This window comes from Rhineura floridana, chromosome 10, assembly GCF_030035675.1.
Source record: "Rhineura floridana isolate rRhiFlo1 chromosome 10, rRhiFlo1.hap2, whole genome shotgun sequence".
In the NCBI taxonomy this organism is placed as follows: Eukaryota; Metazoa; Chordata; class Lepidosauria; order Squamata; family Rhineuridae; genus Rhineura; species Rhineura floridana.
In genome coordinates this window covers 91473852-91494352 of record NC_084489.1, presented here as the reverse complement: position 1 = coordinate 91494352, position 20501 = coordinate 91473852, and the positions used below count along the sequence as shown (strand labels likewise).

Here is a 20501-nt window from a genome sequence, read left to right as displayed (position 1 = left end):
CCCAGAGACGCATCGCTTCCGGCTCCGGCAGAGCGGCCCTCGGCAGCCTCCTTCGCCTCCTTCCGGCCCTCCTCATGGCTTAACCCGCTGAGCTCTACCGGAGAGCGTCCTCCGGGGCGCGGGGGCCGATCCCACCTTGCACCGAGCCCCGGGCCAATCCTCTTCCAGGCGACAATCCCTCGGGGCCGGGGGACTCCCGGACAGACCCGAGCGGCGGGCGCGACGTCTCTGTCACCCAGTCATCACGTCGGGTGACATTTCCCCAAGGAGCTCAGAGTGGTCCCCCGGTCCCCCTCCCCGTTCCAGCCTCCCAGCATCAGGGCACACCGCCAGGCAAAGGGTGACGGGGCGGCCAGCGTCTCCTCTTCCTCTCCCTCTGCCCGAGGGGGCAGCTTGCAAGGCGGGGAAATAATGGGGGAAGACCCCACCCCTCCCGGGCTGGGCGTAAATACTCGGGAGTGTCCCCGCAACCCCTCGAGGAAGAAGACAGGGCGGGACCGAAAATGCCACAGGAGTGGGAGCCGGGCGCGCTGGGGAAGGGGCAGCGAAGTGACCCACGGGGGCCCCCAGCCCCGTCCCTCCCTCCCTCCCTCCCACTCCACAGCTGACCCGCCGGCCCAGGGCGCTGGCCTTTCCATCGGGGAGTCCCTCCTTCCGACAGAGACGGGCTTTGCCTTTTATTTATTTATTTATTTATTTATTTAAGCTTATATACCGCCCGACTAGCAACAGCTCTCTGGGCGGTGAACATTTTAGCCGGAGGACGGGGCGGAAATGACCTGAAGTGACTGCAGTTGGGGTTGAGGGGCTGCACATTGCTGAGCAGCAGCGGGCGCCGCCGGACCCACGCGGGGCCTTTGACCTCCGAGCCTCGCCGGGCGGCCGCCGGGGAAGGGTGTGCGTGGACCAGCCCGGTGAGAGGGCTCCGTGTGGGCCCCTCGGGGCTAATCAGCGCCCACAGGGATGCGAAGTTCGAAGGGCGGCGCCCTGGACTCCCTGCCCAGGATCCTGGCCGCTGACTGGGCTGAGAAGTGACGGGGCGTCCCCGGGTCCTTGCAGGACTCCCTCCCTGCCTGCCTGCCTCGCTCCCTCCGGAGCAGCTGGTCCCGCCCCGCCCGACAAAAGGCCCTTGTGCGCTGGCCGGTAATTGGCAATCATCAATCACCAGTCATAATAGCTGATGAGGCGGGAGGGGGCGGCGCCTTCCCAGGGGCTCCCCTGGCCGCTCCAGTGGGAACCCGCCGCTGCTCCCTGGCCCGGCCGTTGGGCGGGCGGCTCTGGGGGGAACTCAAGCGGAATTTGAGGAAGATGGATGATCTCCGAGGCAGGGCGACACCCCCTTTCCCCCTCCCCTGCCATCTCCTCCCCTTCTCTCCCGCCCGCCCGCCCTCTCAGCAGACTCCGCCAGCGAAGCGCCAGGCGCGGCAGAGGGGAGGAGAGCCGAGCGGGTGGCGTGGCACCGAGCGGAGCGGAGCGTGCGGCGGCGGCAACGGCAGTGGCGGCTCCCGCTTCCTCTTCTAAGCACCGGAGTGCGGCTAGGACCGAGCGAAGCCGGTCCACGTGCACAGGCGGACCAGGGGTGCCTTCGCCCCGGCCGGACCAACGGCGCCCCCAGCGCCCCTCCGACACGCGCGGAGCCTGGCGCCCAGCGGGGCCCAGGCCGGGCAGCCCGGCTAGTAGCTGTCGGGGGTCTCCGGGCAGTGGCCATGCAGAGACCAACTGGCCAAGGCGCCGCCTTCTCCATCGACTCGCTGATCGGGCACTCGCCGCCGGCGCCGCGCTCCGGCCCCCTGCTCTACACCGGCTACCCCATGTTCATGCCCTACCGGCCCTTGGTGCTCCCCCACGGGCCGCTCCAGACGGCCGCGGGGCTCCCGCCGCTGGCTCCCCTGGCTTCCTTCGCTGGCCGCCTCACCAACTCCTTTTGCGCTAGCCTCGGCCAAGCCGTTCCGTCGATGGTGGCGCTGACCACCGCCCTGCCCAGTTTTGGGGAACCCCCCGACAGCTTCTACCCAGCGCAGGAGCTGCCAGCCCCGGGAAGAGGCACCGCCGAGCCGCCCTGCCGGCGACGGAGCGCCGCGGACAGCCTGGAGAGCGACGAGCTGACAGCCCCGGGCCGCGATAAAGGAGCACCGGAGCCAGTCCTCCACTTCTCGGAGCCCTTTCCTGGCCTGGCAGGTAGGAGCGTGCCCTGGTCGCCTTCCAAGTTAGGTGCCGGAGGCGTCTGGGCTGGTGGCGCGGGCGGAGAGCAGCGAAGTGAGGAGGAGTTGCGAGAACTTTTCTGAAAGGGGAAAAGTTTCCTTAGAACGGGAGCTTTTAGCGCCGGCTCCGAAGAGGGAGTGGCCGCCATATAAACCCCGCGCCTCAACGGGACCTTCTCTCCCCCCCCCCCCACCGGCGCTGTAATGTCCCCGCAGCTAGAGCCCATCAACCCCGCTCGGCTTCCAAGGCCTCTCCCTGCCGCCGCCGCCGCTTTCAGGCAATACACGCCGGGTGGCCCTGAGAGGCGGAGGAGGATCTCGGCGGCGCCTACCTGGACCTCCGGGGGAGAGTGTTGATTGGGGGGCCCTTTGGCCTTCCCCGACCTCTGGCACCTTGCTCTGCGTCAGACGTGCCCGGTTCAACGTGTGGCCCAAAGGAGGCATCGGAGATGAAATGGGGGCCCTTCTCGCGCCACGGGGGGCTCGAGAGGGGGCGCCAGGAAAAGGCTCTTCCATCTGGGACGGGACCGCCCCACCGGGCGCCTCAGCAGAGGGGAGGGGAGATGTGGGCGACCAGGGACAGTGCCCTCCCCCAATGCAGCCGCTTTCTCGCCGTCTACTGCGACTAGGACTAGCTGTGGCTACACCCCCTCCCGTTTTGGGCTGGCTGGGGGTTGAGTGATGGGCTATTCTTGATCCTCTCTCCTCTGCCCCCCCTCCAGGGCAGCCAAAGTAGCCGGCAGGGACAGTCCCTCTCGGGAGGAGAGGCGCCCATCCCTCCTCTGGCGGGGGGGGGGGTGTCGGAGACCTCTGGCTCCCTTTCCTGATCCTGACCAAAGAAGCCGTAAGGCAGGTGGAAGGGACGGCTGTGGCACCGCGCTCCCCTTCTCTTCTCCGGGCGGCCAGGGCGCGGAGTCCCGGGCAAAAGCGAGGCGCCGGGGCCATTCCATCGCGGCTGGCGGAGAACTGTCCGTGGTGCTGGGACTTATCGGAGGCGGCTTGGCACAGGGCGGGCGGGGAAGACCCGTAGGGGAGCGTGGAGAAGGAGGCTTTGCCCCGCACCCGTGGGGGAGAGGCCCCTTCCAGCTGCCAGAGGGCCACCCTGAGGCCGACCTGAACCGACGACAGTAGCCCAGAGGGCTGGGCGACTTTGTGGCTGGCAGGAGGGGCGGCGGGTGGTCGTCCACAAGTGGCATTCCCTCCGGCTCCGCGGGATCTCGCCCCACCGCTACCCCGCAGAGAACAAGGCGGCCAGGGCTGCCTTGGCGGGAGACCTCGACCCCCATCCTCAGCGGCATCTCCCGGGAAGACGCCCCGTCACCCGCAGAGAGAGTTGGACCTCCCTGGGGGCGGTGCTGCCTCTGGCTTGAATAAGCCCCTCATATCTCCACCGCCCCCCAGCCACTCCCCGCTCGTCCTGGGGCGTCTTTCCTCCCAAGGCAGGACCCTTCAGCATCCCCCTCGCTGGTGGGCGCCCCGAACCCGAATCTTCCGCGGATCGCCAGTTGGCCAAAATCCCGATCTGAATTTCAGGTTTTGGAAGTTGCAGTTATGAGGGTGAATTTCAGAAACGTGGATCAAATAACTTTGCAGAGGTGAGGGAGAGGCGAAGCTCCACAGCTCACTCCTGGCCACGTTTAGGCAGAAGTCAGTCCCGTTGCGCTTAATAGGACCTGCTCCCAGGTAAGTGTTAGATTGCCGCGTTGGCTCTTTGGGTCCACTGGCAACAGGTGGTCCTTCAGCGTTACTTCCTGAAGGCCCCGATGGCGACCCAGGAAAGGGACATGCCCTGTTTAGATACCCGGCGCTGAAGAACATAAGAACATAAGAAGAGCCTGCTGGATCAGGCCAGTGGCCCATCTAGTCCAGCATCCTGTTCTCACAGTGGCCAGCCAGGTGCCTGGGGGAAGCCCGCAAGCAGGACCCGAGTGCAAGAACACTCTCCCCTCCTGAGGCTTCCGGCAACTGGTTTTCAGAAGCATGCTGCCTCTGACTAGGGTGGCAGAGCACAGCCATCATGGCTAGTAGCCATTGATAGCCCTGTCCTCCATGAATTTGTCTAATCATCTTTTAAATGGTTAGGGTTAGGGAAGCGGAAGGCTGCGATCCAGGACCCATTTACCTGGAAGTAATTTGCCTCATGGGACTTACTTCTGAGTAGGCTGGTATAAGATTGCATCTGAAGTGTCACCAACACTGCTCTGGACCATGTCTGGAGCGGGGCCCAATTTCGCTCTGGGGTCCTGATTTAAAGGACCTTCACTTTCTGAGATGCCATCTTGGTTTTGTCACCTTCACTGTGCTGGAGAATGAAGGGACAGATCCGTGGGTTCTCTTCCTTCCATATCTCGGAAAGAAACTTGTTTAATTTTTTTTAATTTGTTTATCAAAACGCAAGTGAATAATCACCTACAAATATTTAGTTGGGTTTGACTCTGCTATGTATTGGGAAAACCCCCAAATGCTAAAACCTCCTGGTTCATACTCTGTGTCCTTCATCCTAGAGGCTTCCTGTTAATGCCACCTTGGTTCTGGGTGCCCATTTGCACCATTTCAGGTGCTTTCCTCCTGATAAATTCTCAGGGCTCGGAAAGGCATCTCAGCAGCATTGGGCAGAGTGGCAGAGTGGTGATGATGGCTGTCTCTGGCCTTTTGGCATGGAAAATGCAATTGTGGCAACTTGACATGGCCTTGTCCTTGTGCAACTCCTGTTTAGTGAAAGCAAAAAGTTCACCTCCTCCACCACAATCACCAGTCGTTCCCTATCTCTGACAGGAGGCGGGACTGTTCAGGATCCACCCACTAAAGCAGAGCAAGAGATGGAGGTAGGGAGTGTAAAGGATCATCGGTACCATGCTGCACTGGGGAGGAGGGGCTCTCAATGGGCTGTTAGGGCTCTGAGGGATCTCCAGCTTGCCTCCCTTGTCCCAAGGGCAGGCCTGTGCAACTAAGACCCCCCAAAATGGGACACAATTGGACTCCAGGGGCGGGGAGAGGGCAAAAGTGTGATGTAAATTTGTATAAATGAGCAGAGATGTCACTTAAGACTTAGTAAAATAAGAAAAGCTATTTTATTTATAGACATACATAGTAGAAAGAAAGGCATACCTAGTTCTAACTAACTAACTAAGTTGGAGGCGCAAGGCCCAGGCTTGGGAGTTGCCCTCATGGCTCAGGAGGGAGAGAGCAGAGACAAAGGTGTCTCCTCTCTCTCGGACAGTCCAAGAAGAGAAGAGAGGAAAGGGCAGAAGGAGGAGGGGCAGATAAGCTTCCCTAAGCTTATCAGGCAGGCAGAGCATCACAGGTAAAGGTAGTCAAGCCTATCTATCTGGAGGTCCCTAACTCTATCTCCCTTCTGGTAGATAAACAAAAGTACAAAACAGGAGTTGCTCTTGCCCCACTTCCAACAAAAAGGTGGTGTTTGGCTAGCACATGGCCAATGTGAGTTGCTGCCATGGGCATGGCAGCATGTGGCTTCATGAAAAGGATGGTGTCCTGCTAGGAGAGCCTATCACCAGGTGTGAGGCTGTGTCCTGGCCGGATGCTGCATTGAAGAACCTAAAAAGACGCAAATCGCTGCCCACGGCAGAGGACCCCGGGGGTCCTTAGTGGCAATACAGCTTCTGTGCTCACATGGGTGGGTGTTTCCTTCACACACAACAGCTTCTGGGTGTTTAAGAACAGCGGCCTCAGTTCCATCACAATGGCCACTTCTGCCTCCTGGCGTGAGTGCAAATCTTAATCCTGTGGGTCAGGCCCACATACTGTGGCTCATTTATTCCTCCACGTGTGGCGCACAAGCAGTGCTGATCCTCTTTTCACACCACAGGTCTACAGTGTACAGGGGAGGGGTATGTGTGTCTCCCAGCAGCAGCAACTCCGGTTGTTTCTGTGGGATGAGCCACTTGCACTCTGAGATGAGATTGCATTCATAGCAGAATACGACTGGAAGTGATGGACAGGCAGACCATAAGGAAGGCTGTGAGCTGGGAAGCCCACAAGCAGGCCTCAGCCCAACAGCCTCACTCCTCTCCCCAACGACTGCTATTCCATGGAAGCAGAACATAGCCATTGCGGCTAGTGGCCACTGACAGCCTCCTCCTCCTCCTCCATGAGTTTGTCTCATCCTCTTTCTAAAGCCATCCAAGTTGGTGGCCATCCCTGCCTCTTGTGTAGCAATCCCGAAAGTCCTCCCTTTTGTCCAGCATTCAGCTTCCTTGGATGAGCCTGTTGGGATCGGCTTTTATAAAAGAGGGAGAAAAACTCCCTAACCACTTTCTCCACACTGCAAATATTCTAACCTTTCCCTATAACAGGAGAGACTCCAGCCCTTGATAATTTTCTTTGCCCTTTTCTGCACCTTTTCCAGCTCTTTGTTTTTTTTGGGGGGGTGGGGAGAGCCATTGTCTAGACGCCAAAGCTTCCACTGGGGGGGGGATCTGCAAAATCCCCTTCTGTTGAGAATCCCCAACCACCAGGAGCCCGCAGCATCCTTTTGCATAGGCATGACTTTGCAGTCAACAACAGAAGAGGTGGCAGCTTATCTAGGACATGAAAGGGGGTACACAGGGGGCTTTGTCTCTGATCCCGAGTCATGGGTGGGGAGGAAGCCCTAGTGCGGAGCTTGCCTGCCAAGGTGGACAAGGGCACCCTTGCTTTTATCTGTGTGTGTGTGTGTGTGTGTGTGTGTGAGAGAGAGAGAGAGAGAGAGAGAGAGAGAGAGAGAGAGAGAGAGAGAGAGAGATCTGTTGGCTTGTCTGTAGCTTCCTTTTCAGACCTAACCTTATTTATTTATTTATTTATTTTTATTACATTTTTAGACCGCCCTATAGCAATAAGCTCCCAGGGCGGTGTACAGCATAATAAAACAGGTTAAAATACAAAAACACAATAAAACATAATTAAAAAATTTCAATTTTAAATTCAAATTTTAAAATTTTTAAAATTTTTAAAATGCCTGGACTTTCCTACCAATGTTCAGAGCAACTCACTTGGGTCTCTGGTCCTCTGTTAATCCTGGAGCCGCCTTCTGGGTGGCTCTCACTTCTGGCTACCTCTGAAGCACAGAAAGCTACTTTCTGCAGAGCCAGACGATGGTCTTGGGGGGGGGGGACCACGGCTCTTGGTGAGGCAGGGCAGGACACAGCGGCAACAAGAAGGCCTGAATGCAGCCCCGCAGCCTCACCTTCTTACCTCCGCCCTGCAATCAAGCTTGCAAAAAATCTTCTTCAGAAAAGCTTTTTAAAAGTCTGATTGTGGGGGAGGGTGGGGGGATTCAGCTGGAAAGGAAAGAGTTAACGTTCCCCTAATTGCTGGCAGGAGGAGGAGAGCGCCTGCGTGCGTGCTCGGTAGGTCTGCTTGTGAGTATGTGTGCGCTGTCTCGGGGTGGCCACACCCACCACTGGCATGCAGTCCCCTGGGGGGCGACCAAGAGGCCTCGGGGGTCTGCCCTGTCATGGGGCTCCTGCTTTCCAGGATTTCAGGCAGTCTGGAGGTGCCAATGGGGGTGGGTGGGGGGTTCTCTTCATGCAGTGTCTCCTCCCAGGCCTCTGCCTGGGTGTGTTGTGGGGCGGGACCTGCACACAGCTAGGAAGGGGAGAAAGGCCCCTGGGTGGGCAGGCAGGAGCCCTTGGGCAGCGCCTGACTGGGGTGGAGGACCCGCTGGGCTGCCGCAGAAAAGGCTCAGCGCTTCTTCCAGGCGGTGCTTTCGGTCCGTCTGTGTTAAAAGTCCCGCAAGGGGTCCTCGGATGCTCCAGCTGCGCTGGCGGCGCCTTCAGAGGCATGGCTTATTATTTATTATTTGATTTATATCCCGCCCTTCCTCCGCACCAAGTCACTCAAGGGGCCGGTTGGTTGAAGGGGCTCTGTTGGGGGGGGGGGTCACATGACGCACACACGTCTTTCTCCAGGCTCAGCGAAGCAGGCCTCCAAAGGGTCCTTGTGGCCACTAGAGGCTGCCTTACCGCAGGCAACTTTTGGGGTCTGGGGCTGCAATGCTATGCTGCGTTCTGACTGGCAGCTGCAGGAGCCCAGGCACTTCCGTTGCTCTCCTGACTGTTATGTAAATTTACCTGGCCTGTGCATTTACCTGAGAAGCAGGCTTTTACCCTGCATTGAGATCACTGAGATTTAAGACTTAGTAAAAGCCAGTGTGGCCTAGTGGTTACAGTGTTGGACTACGACCTGGGAGACCAGGGTTCAAATCCCCACATAGCCATGAAGCTCACTGGGTGACCTTGGGCCAGTCACTGCCTCTCAGCCTCATGAAAACCCTATTCATAGGGTCACCATAAGTTGGAATCGACTTGAAGGCAGTACATTTACATTAAAATAAGAAAAGCTACTTTATTTATAGAAATACATAGTAGATAGAAAGGAATACCTAGTTCTAACTACCTAAGTTAGAGGTGCAATGGCCAGGCTTGGGTCTTGCCCTCATGGCTCAGGAGAGACAGCAAAGACAGAGATGTCTCCTCTCTCCTCAGACAGCAGAAGAAGACAACAAAGGAAGGAGGGGCAGGTCAGCTTCCCTGAGCAGATCAGTTTACAACGGAAGGAAGTTAGGCAGAGAACAGCACAGGTAAGGTAGGCAAGCCTAGCCAGCTGGAGGACCCAACTCTATCTCCCTTCTGGAACCCAAACAAAAGAACTCAAACAGGAGTTGCTCTTGCCCCATGTCCAACACTAACAAGGGACAGAGGTGTGGTTGCCACAGGTGACAGAGACCAGCTGCCCCCTCCAGTGTGTGTCATGGGACTGAGGCAACTGGGGGGCACCTGTCTTAGGGGCTGCTGCAGGGCCTTGGCTGGCATACAAATCTGGGCGTTGTCTGAACAGTTCTGAGGCTGCCTATTGCTGAGTCACACCACTGGCCCCTCCAGTTCAGTACCGACTGAGAGTTCCTCTTCAGGGTTTCAGGACAGAAGATGGCCCCTCCTTGATACATTGGTACATCCTGTCCTGACAGTGGCCAACCAGATGCCCATTATGGGAAGCCCGCAAGCAAGTGCTCCCCCCCATGGTTTCCAGCAACTGGTGTCTCCCAGCCCTGCATGAAGATGCTGGGGGTTGAACCTGGGCCCTTCTGCAGGCAAGACAGATGATCTACCCACTGAGCCACAGCCACTCTGGCTAAAGCCCTCCTCCTCCTACCTATCCCCTCATTTTTCTGGTGGGAACTCAGAAACAGAAGGGGAGGAGGTGGTGGGTTAGGGACCTAAGTTTAAGGATGAGAATACCTCTGAACATATGTGAAATGCCCTCTCATTTAGGGAAACAGCATTCTGTGTCATGCCGGGGTGTAAGCCAGTGCAATTTTCCGCTATGAAATTATGCGTGCTGAGGGGCGGGGAAGAGGTTCAAGGTCCTATCATGTAAGAAGCAGAACTGCTGCTGGTGTCCGATGTTATGGATATATGCAGGGTAACTCAGCATCTGAGCTTGGAGTGTGCCAGTGTGTGCATTTACCTAAGCAGCAGGCTTTTACCCTGCATTTAGATCACAGAGAGACTTAGTAAAATAAGAAAAACTATTTTATTTATAGAAATACATAGTAAATAGGAAAGGCATACCTAGTGCTGACTAACTTAAGTTGGAGACACAATGCCCGGACTTGGACATTGCCTTCATGGCTCAGAAGAGAGAACAGAGACAGAGATGTCTCCTCTCTCCTTGGGTCAAAGAGGACAAAGGAAGGAGGAACAGGTCAGCTTCCCTGAGCATCTCAGTTTACAATGGAAGGAAATTAGGCAGAGAATAGCACAGGTAAAGATAGGCAAGCCTAGCCAGCTGAAGGACCCTAACTCTATGTCCCTTCTGGGATACAAACCAATTAACTAATCTTATCTCATTTTTTGATTGGGTAACCTCCCTTGTAGACTGTGGGAATGCTGTGGACATAATATATCTCAACTTCAGCAAAGCGTTTGACAAAGCGCCCCATGATATTCTGATTAGCAAACTAGCTAAATGTGGGCTAGGTGGAACAACTATCAGGTGGATCCACAGTGGGCTCCAGAATCGTACTCAAAGAGTGCTTATCAATGGTTCCTTCTCAAACTGGGCGGAAGTAACAAGTGGGGTACCACAGGGCTTGGTCCTGGGCCCAGTGCTCTTCAACATTTTTATTAACGACTTGGATGAGGAGGTACAGAACATGCTTATCAAATTTGCAGATGATACAAAATTGGGGGGCATAGCTAATACCATGCAAGACAGAAACAAAATTCAAAGGGACCTTGATAGGCTGGAGCATTGGGCTGAAAACAACAGAATGACATTCAACAGGGGTAAATGCAAATTTCTACACTTAGGAAAAAGAAACCAAATGCACAGTTATAAGATTGGGGATACTTGGCTCAGCAACACGACATGTGAGAAGGATCTTGGTATTGTCATTGATCACAAGCTGAATATGAGCCAACAGTGTGATATGGTTGCAAAAAAGGCAAATGCTGTTTTAGCCTGTTTTAGGCTGCATTAACAGAAGTATCATTTCCAAATTTCTCCATGCAAGAATGCTGTTTTTATATCCATGTGCTCCACCTGCATTTTCTTGTTAGCAGCACACTCAGAAGAGTCCTGATAGTCATGTGTTTGACTACAGGAGCAAATGTTTCATAGTAGTCTTGCCCATACTTTTAAGAGTATCCTTGGGCTACTAGTCTTGCCTTGTATCCTTCTTTCATCAAAGTGGACAGCTCTGTATACTCCAACTTTGCCAGTTTGGAGATCTATGACTTGGTATCCCTTCTGCATTTAAGAATATCTGATGAATATTCCTTCCTTGGCAGTGTTGTCAAATTTTGACCTCTTTTATTTTGGGATGTGCATAAAGGCCTTGCACCCAAATACATGAAAGTGAGACACACTTGGTGTGCGGGCATGCCATAGCTCAAAAGGCGTCTTGCTGGTTGCAGCTGCCAGAAGTCGGTTCTGCAGATAGGTGGTAGTAACCGTTGCTTCCCCCCAGTACTTTTGTGGTAACTGTGAATCTTCCAACAAGGAACATATCATCTGTCCAAGAGTCCTGTTCATGCATTCCACAACACCATTTTGTTCTGGAGTATAAACAACAGTAGTCTGGTGCTCTATGCCTTCCTCAAGGAGAAAGTCTTGCATAGCCCTGGACACAAATTCTCCTGCATTGTCTGATCTTATAATTTGTGGCTTTCTGCTAAATTTGTTGGATACAATTCTGATATAATCCTTCAATTTTTGAAGTACTTTACTTTTCTCTCTCAGTAGGTACACTGTAGTATACCTCGAGTAATCATCTATGAAAGCAAGCATGTATATATTTCCACCCTGTGATGGTGTTCTAATGGGTCCACAAAGGTCTGGAACCGACTGCCTAGGGAGGTGGTGGGATCCCCTTCGCTGGATGTCTTCAAGGAGAGGCTGGATGGCTATCTGTGGGAGATGCTCTAGCTGTGGATTTCCTGCTGTGAGCAGGGGGTTGGACTCGATGGCCTACAAGGCCCCTTCCAACTCTATGATTCTATGATTCTGTTAATTAATTCTAGAGATTTTGTAGTTTTCCTTTCACTTTTCTTAGGAAATTTTGGTTTCACGCTTTTTGTCTTTATACAATATTCACATTTTTTTTTGTAAATTTACATTGTTCAGTTTTAATGCCTCTAGCCAAATTTTCCTTCTCTAGAGTACTGATTCTGGCTAAGCTGGCATGTCCCCTTCTTCGATGCTAAACATGTAAACATTCAGAATCACAGGTTTCTTTGGCTGTATTTGCATGCATAGTTTCAAAATATGCCAAATGCAAAAGTCCATTTTTCAATTTTGCAGTACCACACACTTCTCCTTGATCTCAAACTTGACAAATTTTGTAATATAAATGAAGTTCACCTCCAAGCTCCATTATTTTTGTGGCACTTATTAAATTATCTTTAAAATCTGGAATAGATTGACAATTTTTCAGTTCAAGCTTTCTGGCGCCCTCTGGCATTTTGCAAAGTAGCTCCACATGGCATATTCCTTCAGAACAGAAAATGTCTCCTGATTCTGCAATTACATTCTATGTATGGGGGCTAAAGTTCTTAAACAGATTTTTATTATTTATTAAATTTGCTGTCGCTCCTGTATAAATTAAAAATCTGGTTTTATAATCATCATCCTTTCCATCAGATATATGGTAAGTGGAATGCTTCACTTTAGCATGGCTATTTGTTTTCCTTCCAGCTTGCTTCTCTTTAACATCAACACTTTCTCCCCTCTCTCTTCTATTACAATCTCTTTGAAGATGATTAGGTGATTTGCATTTGAAGCAATTCTTTCTTTGTTTGTGCCCTGTTGTGGCTTCAGGATATGACTCATCTCTATCCTGCCTTTGGATGCTGCTTCTGCCTACAGTAAAATTTGCTTTTTGTGACAGAACTTGTTCTTGTCTTTCTTTATAGTCCTGATCTTTAAGATATGCCATCATCTGATCCAAATTATGATCTGTCTGTTGTAGTATGCAAGCCATGATATGATAATGTTCATTTAGAGAGGCCAGTAGTATAACTTTCAGCAAATCCTTGTAAATCTCTCCAGATGTTGACTGAGATCTGTGTTAGATTGTTTCAGCATGTAGAATAACTTATAGAGAAACATCACATGATTTTTAGATTTTCTCTGGTACACTTTCTCAAGCTTTCCCCATATTTCCTTAGCATTTTTACAGTCCATGCAAACATTTAGTGTCTCATCTGATAAAGCAGAAATAAGAAGAGACTTAACTTTGGCATGTTTGCGCTTCCAGGAGGTAGTGGCTGCTTGATCTGCTGCTGAGGGTTCAGGATCAGTCATGACTCCATACAGATCCTCCCCTTCCAAAAATGCCAACATTCAAAGACTCCAAATAGCATAATTGTCTTTCTCAAGCCTTGGGATGCTAGTCTTAAGTGTTAAGAACATAAGAAGAGTCTGCTGGATCAGGCCAGTGGCCCATCTAGTCCAGCATCCTGTTCTCACAGTGGCCAACCAGGTGCCTGGGGGAAGCCCGCAAGCAGGACCCGAGTGCATGAACACTCTCCCCTCCTGAGGCTTCCGGCAACTGGTTTTCAGAAGCATGCTGCCTCTGACTAGGGTGGCAGAGCACAGCCATCATGGCTAGTAGCCATTGATAGCCCTGTCCTCCATGAATTTGTCTAATCTTCTTTTAAAGCCGTCCAAGCTGGTGGCCATTACTGCATCTTGTGGGAGCAAATTCCAGAGTTTAACTATGCGCTGAGTAAAGAAGTACTTCCTTTTGTCTGTCCTGAATCTTCCAACATTCAGCTTCTTTGAATGTCCACGAGTTCTAGTATTATGAGAGAGGGAGAAGAACTTTTCTCTATCCACTTTCTCAATGCCATGCATAATTTTATACACTTCTATCATGTCTCCTCTGACCCGCCTTTTCTCTAAACTAAAAAGCCCCAAATGCTGCAACCTTTCCTCATAGTTGATTCTTCAGCCATGGTTTCCTATCTTTTGTTCTGCTTTTCTTTCTCTAACCTAGTCTCCTTTTGAACTCTTTGTAAATCACACACAGTACTTAGCCATTTTAGCTTTCAGGCACAACTTGCAATTCAATATAGCTTACAGGACCCATAACCCTTTGTTATGGAAATATGCAGAGATAGTCAGCATCTGAGCTGCCTGTGCCAGTGTGTGTATTTACCTTAGAAGCAGGCTTTTACCCTCATAGTGTTGGACTATGACCTGGGAGATCAGGGTTCGAATCCCCACACAGCCAAGAAGCTCCCTGGGTGACCTTGGGCCAGTCACTGCCTCTCAGCCTCAGAGGAAGGCAATGGTAAACCTCCTCTGAATACCGCTTACCGCAAAAACCCTATTCATAGGGTCGCCATAAATCGGAATCAACTTGAAGGCAGTCCATTCACCCTCATTTAGACCACTGAGACTTAAGGCTTAGTAAAATAAGAAAAGCTACTTTATTTATAGAAATACATAGTAGAAAGGAAAGGCATACTTAGTTCTAACTTACTAAATTGGAGGCGCAACACCCAGACATGGGTCTTGCCGTCATGGCTCAGGAGAGAGAACAAAGATAGAGATGTCTCCTCTCTCCTAGGACAGTTGAAGAAGAAGAGGAAGAAGGAGGGGCAGGTCAGCTTCCCTGAGCATGTAAGTTTACAACGGAAGGAAGTTAGGTAGAGAAAAGCACAGGTAAAGGTAGGCAAGCCTAGCCAGCTGGAGGACCCTCACTTGATCTTCCTTCTGGGATACAAAGAAAATAACCCAAACAGGAGTTGCTCTTGCCCCACTTCCAACATCCAAGACTAGACTAAGGCCACCTGACCTGATGTCACTCACACCCAGGGCGGGGAGGCGTAGTCTAGTTGAGTACCCTGCTTCCCCACTGGCCTCTGGCAAGCCCGCAAGCAGGCATGTAGGCAACAGTCCCCACCCAAAATCTGGTATGCAGAGGCACATTGCCAGGATCAAGGAGGGTCCATGGCTAATAGCCAGTGACATCCCACCGCTGCTGCTGCTGCTGCTCCTCCCTTCATTTATCTTTTAAAGCCATCACCACATCTTGTAGCAGTCACTTTAAGAAATCAGTTGTCCTCCAGGCTCTCCAGGCTCAGGGAAGACTGAGGGCTCTTAGGCAAGGGCCCTCAGATACTCAGAGTCTTTGCAAGGCCCTCTTTTCTCAGAGCTGAAGTTCCAGTTGACAGGAATCATAAAACTGTAGAGTTGGAAGGTGCCTATCAGGCCCTCAAGTCCAACCCCCTCCTCAATGGAGGAATCCAACTTAAAGCACACCCTACAGGTGGCTGTCCAGCTGCCTCTTGAAGGCCTCTAGTGTTGAAGAGCCCACCACCTCCCCAGGTCATTGGTTCCATTGTTGTACCACTCTAACAGGAAGTTTTTCCTGAGGTTCAGAGAAATCTGGCTTCCTACAACGTGAGCCCATTATTCTGTGTCCTGCACTCTGAGATGATCGAGAAGAGATCTTGGCCCTCCTGTGTGTGGCAACCTTTCAAGTACTTGAAGAGTGCAATTGTGTCTCCCCTCAGTCTTCTCTTCTCAAGGCGAAACATGCCCAGTTCTTTCCAGTCTCTCCTCATACGGCTTTGTTTCTAGTCACCTGATCATCCTTCTTGTCCTCCTCTGAACCTGACCCAGTTTGTCTGCATCCTTCTTGAAGTGCTGTGTCCAGAATGTAGCCTAAAATAGCATGCTGTCATGAGCAGCAAGGAGGGGGTCCATAACCACTAATGGTACTCTTGGGTGGGTGGGGGCTGTTCACAGGACAGGTAATATGACTCTGAACAGGAACTAGTTAAACAGCCCCTCCTCTTGCAAAAGTAGCTATGCCCTTTGAATGCCACTTGGGGTGGGGTTGCTCTGGGGCATCCTGAGAGTATCTGGCCAGCACTTATTGAAGACAAGATGCTGCGCTACCTGGCCCTGATCTAGCAGGAGCTGTCTTCTGTTCATTTAAGTTCCTGCTCCCCTTGGGTGACACAGATCCCTCCTTTGCCACTCCCAAAAAGGCTTAATCTCAGGGACAGCCCTGGAATGCTAATCAGGAAGAAAGGGGGCTTTGGGGGGGTGTGATATTAAGCCTAACTGTTTCCTCGCTTAGGAAACTACAGCCCACTTTCCAGAAATTAGAGGCTGGTTTGAGGAGTTATTTGGATAGACTCCAAGAGCACTTTCTCCCTGCCATTGCAGGCTACTTGTTGCCTGACTGTAGCAATTGGAGGTAGACTGTCTCTGAATAAGGAGGTTTAACCCTAGGCAATCATGGCTAATGACCACTGGAAGGCTGCTCCTGCTCCAGCTGACATAGCCTTTTCCCAAGTCAACAAAGCAGACTTGGCTTCTAGGCCAAGTCTGGCAGGGGTGGAGGGGGTCCCTCCTCCTGGTAAGTGAGCCAGGGCCAGTATAGCTCAGTGACAGAGCACCAGCCTGGCTCACAGAGGGTCCTGGGTTCAATCCCCAGTGGCCTCTCCAGGCAGGGCTGGGAAAGAAAGAGCTCTGTGGAGACCTCAGTGCCAACAAGATGGAGCTCTGGATCATATAGGGCAACCCAGTGACCTGTCCCGGGTTTTCTCCTGGGGTCTGGCCAGTGTCCCCCCCCATCCCTTCTCGGGGTTGGAGACTTTGGCAGAGCCCGAGGCAGGGCAAGGCCACAAAGTTCTTTATTGGCTGATCCATTTTGACAGTGCAGCAGTAGGAAGTGTGTCTCTGAGCATGTGCAGAAGGTTTGCTTCTGGCTTGCCTGCTAGGCCTCTTCTGCCCGTCCCCGCACTCCCAGTCTGTCCGACGCCTTCTCCGGTGTGGTCCTCCTAACGCTGTCCTTCTCTATGTCCGGCCAGCAGAAGTCAAGGCCTACAGTTCGGACGAGGAGAAGCTTGACGGCCGGACGGGCGATGCAGCCTGCGGCAGCGAGCGGGAAGAGGACGAGAGCTCCGCCGAGGCGGAGAGCGAAGAAGAGCCCTTCCTGGACGGGACGGGAGGCGGCGGCTCGTTGGGTGCCAAAGCCAAGGCGAAGCGCGTCCCTGGAGAGCCGCCGGCGGCGGCGGCGGCAGCAGCGGCCTCTGCGGGCGGAGCGTCGTCATCGACATCGTCGGGGCCGGGCAAGAGTCGCCGTCGGCGCACGGCCTTCACCAGCGAGCAGCTGCTGGAGCTGGAGAAGGAGTTCCACTGCAAGAAGTATCTGAGCCTGACCGAGCGCTCGCAGATCGCGCACGCCCTCAAGCTCAGCGAGGTCCAGGTCAAGATCTGGTTCCAGAACCGGCGCGCCAAGTGGAAACGCATCAAGGCCGGCAACGTCACCGGCCGCTCCGGTGAGCCCGTCCGGAACCCCAAGATCGTCGTGCCCATCCCGGTCCACGTCAACCGCTTCGCCGTGCGCAGCCAGCATCAGCAGCTGGAGCAAGGCCAGCGCCCCTGACGGATGGACGGAGCCACCGACGGACTGCAGGGAGCGAGGCAGGCCCGGCCTGGCCCACCGGCTTCCCTCCCCGTGCCCAGCGTGGACCCTTGTACCATAACTCTTATTTATTCGGTGTAAAGTCTGGACAGACGGGCATTCCCTCCTCCAGGCGTCGGGGCGGTGCTCTGCTCGGGCCACGCCTGGTCCCGCACAACCTCGGCCCCTCCCGCTTCCCCGCTATCTGTACATACCGCCCCCCCCGTCGATGTGTCTGTTCCGTGCAGAGTCGTGATGTAAGTCAATAAACCTATTTTCTATGGCTGTGGTGCGCGGCTCAGTTTGGGAGTGGGGGTGTTTGAGATGCCCCCGAAAACAATCTAGGAAGAGGTCGACCACCAAGTAGGTGGGTGGGGCGCACCAGGGTCCTTTTCGGTTATTGTCTCGCTCTTTCTCCCCTCCCTTGCTGCTCAGCCACGGAACCGAGCCCAAGGTCCACAGGCAGTGCAGTCCCGCGCCTGCAAAGCCGACTCCAAGTGGAAGTCGGATGGGGGGGGAAGTGTCTGTCTGCCCTCCAAAGTGCCTTTCCAACCCACTTCAGGGAAAGGACGCCAAGCCTCGCCTCCCCCCCAAAGACCCTGACGGCAAGGCAGGCCATGCAGACAATCTCCCCGACTGCAATAAGCCCCAAGGGTAAGGTTTGGGGGGGGGGAGACACGCAGCATGAAGAAGGCGCAGCGCCAGCATGGTGGCCACCCCCCCTCCACCTTTGGTATCACTCAAGTCCAGAGAGACGCTCCCGCTTCCCAAGCGTGCCTAAGATGTCTACCCCTTGTCACGCTGTGCCCTGCCCAGCGTACCGATGCTGCCGTGCCCGTGCGTGCCCAGTCAAGTTCTCACGACTCTGATAGGGTGCATGTGCTGCGTGGTACGCCAGAGCCCAGCAGCAAAGGCAGCTGCGAATGAACGGGGCCCAGGCTGCTCTCAGGCAGCAGCTGAGCGGGACTGGTAGGATGGGGTCGCGTCTGCAACGTCCGAGATGTTGCAAGGGGTACAGGCCCGACGCCTGCGCTGCTGCTGCTCCCTGTGAGCCTCTTACAAGTGGCCTTCCAGCTGCCCCCCCAGCCGTCCAATAGTCCAAAACATTGTAACGCTTGACATCCTTTAAGTAGTGCCAACCAGATTACACAGCCTCTCCCCCATTTATTGTACCTGCTGTCTGCTGAGGGTGCGTGCCACTCCCCTTGGAAAAAGCTTGATCCAGCAGGCTCTTCCTACCGTCTTCTCTCTTCCCCCACCCCCTCAAATGGCCACCCACTGCGCTCTAGGCCATGTGAATGAACAGCCAGACCACCCCGTTGTGCCCTCGACAGGGCCTCTGACGTTTGCCCCAAGTCCAGCACAGCTACTCCCAATCTGCAGGTAGCAGGGGATCCCCCTGCTTTTGGAAGAAGCAGGCTGCTTCATCCTGCCTCAGTCAGCACAAGCTCTTCCACAAAAGCAGGGCAAGCCAGGCAGTTGTGGGAACCCCGCAAGGGATTTGAGCAGGGTGTGTGTGCTCACCCTCACCACAGTTTCTGGGTCAGTGGACCCCCTGCCCTGCATTACACATTTGTATCCGTTCACTTGTTCTGAAAACATCCTTGGATGTATTGTGGCCTGAGCTTCTACAGGCAAAGCAAGGCACCTCCTGCATCACCCCATGAAAACAGTGGCCATTCTTGTCTTAGATACAGCCCTGCTGTCTCTCCACCGACCAACTGTGCAGGGCTGGCCCTGACCTGTCCTAGTGCACAAGGGCTGCTCTCCAAGGTCCTCCAAGAACAACCACCTCACAAGGAGCCCCCCCCCCCAGGGAAGTGCCCTTCCTCTCTGGCTTAACTGCATCTTGGGTGTCAAAGCTGGGCACGTCTCCCCCCCACCCGAGAGCCACCACCAGTCAGAGTAGATACTCTGGGGCCAGACAGGCCAGTGGCCTGACCCCTCCTAAAGCAGCTGCTTCACGGGGGCAGCACAAATCACCCCTTCCCCTATCACAGACCCCCTTTCTTCGGGGGAGCGCGTCAGGTAAGCAAACTCAAAACGGGCTTTGACGCTGTCTTCATAGGCATGTAGCAAAAGTGTTCTCCATCTTGCTGTTCTGCTCTGGAGAAGTTGGAGTGCAGCTCAGAGGAGAGCAGGATGGATGGTGGCCCCATGATGACCTTGCAGGGCCCAGAGAAAGAGAGCTTCCGTGGGTCTCATCTGGGACCTGTTCAAAGGGTTTCCCCACTTTAGGAGGAGAGCAGAAGTGCCCCCTGCTCCTTGCTTGCTATGGGGAGAGGGTGGGGCTGGCCCTGCCAGGCAAGATCAGTGCCAACGCCTACCCCCTACCTTGCTTGCCATTGGCCAAGCTGCTCCTCCTCTTCCCACCCCCCAGAATACTCCGGGGTAATCCCTCTCCCACCCCACTCTCCAGCTTCCCCTGGAGGTAACCTTGGCCCAGGAGGCAAGAGATTGCAATACTGCTTGGGGCATCAATGGTGAGGTGGGGCAGTTCCTTTATTGGGCAGCTGCACTGTTGCTGCAGGTCTCTCTCTTTCTCTCTCTCTCTCTCTCTCTCTCTCTCACACACACACACACAGAGCAAAGAAACCTTATTTACAGACTGTCATATAAATATTTCCAATGTACATTTTATACACAAGTGGCCAAGACGGGAAGGTGAGAGGAGGAAGCAGCATCCACAAAGGAGGCCCCCTGGCCTGGCCCAGGAAGGCGGCAGCAGGGGGCATTGGAGGGGGGTGGAGGAGGGATAGGGGCGCTATATTACTGACAACCAGTGCAGCCAGGGTGAGGCACAGGGGGTTCCTTTTACTCTGGGCCCTCTGGGGGACCCTGTTCCCTTTTTTCTGCGGGAGGGGAAGGAGGGTGAAGTTGCCCACTCAGAGGAGGCCTGACCGCTGGGATAGCAAAGGCTGGTGCCTCTGTGCAAGACCAGCCCGCTGGCTAATCTATACACCGGGACTGGCCCCTGACGTGTGGCTGTGGGCCCCCTAGGGCAGCCCGGCTGCCAGAGATCGAACAGGGAGAGCGCTCAGTGGGCAGTGGGGGAAGGGGGCTCGGGGGAGAAGGAGGGGGCAGCATTGTTGTTCATGTTCCGGTGCGGCAAGCTCGGGGTGAAGGAGCTCAGGTTGCTGGTGGCGTCACTGGGGCATCCGTGCTGCAGCAGAAGGTCCACACATTCCTGGCTGCCGGCGCGGCGTGCGTAGGAAAGCGGGCTCAGGCCTCGGGCATCGCGGCTTTTCACATCCACTCCATACTGCAGGCACAGAAAGAGGCAGCAAAGGACATCAATCAGGGGCGCAGCACTTGGGGGGGTCTTTCCCCCTGCCCCCGGCTATCCCTCAAGGTGCTGCACACTGACAGGC

General features: G+C 54.1%; 2 protein-coding genes across 4 annotated transcripts in view; one reads left to right on the top strand and one right to left on the bottom strand.

The window, feature by feature from the left end:
• The first annotated feature begins 1706 nt into the window (after positions 1 to 1706).
• GBX1 (gastrulation brain homeobox 1) lies at positions 1707 to 17356 on the top strand. Its single transcript, XM_061586371.1, has 2 exons — positions 1707 to 2178; positions 16535 to 17356. The coding sequence occupies exons 1-2, from the start codon at positions 1707 to 1709 to the stop codon at positions 17110 to 17112; spliced, it is 1050 nt and encodes a 349-aa protein (XP_061442355.1). The 3' UTR covers positions 17113 to 17356.
• Positions 17357 to 19746: 2390 nt separating this feature from the next.
• Positions 19747 to 20501, bottom strand: part of AGAP3 (ArfGAP with GTPase domain, ankyrin repeat and PH domain 3) — a 132031-nt gene continuing 131276 nt past the window's right edge. For all 3 annotated transcript variants that reach the window (XM_061585635.1, XM_061585636.1, XM_061585634.1), the window contains exon 18: positions 19747 to 20392. In XM_061585635.1, the coding sequence (XP_061441619.1) occupies positions 20168 to 20392 (225 nt within the window). In that variant the 3' untranslated portion in view covers positions 19747 to 20167. The remainder of the gene's footprint in view (positions 20393 to 20501) is intronic.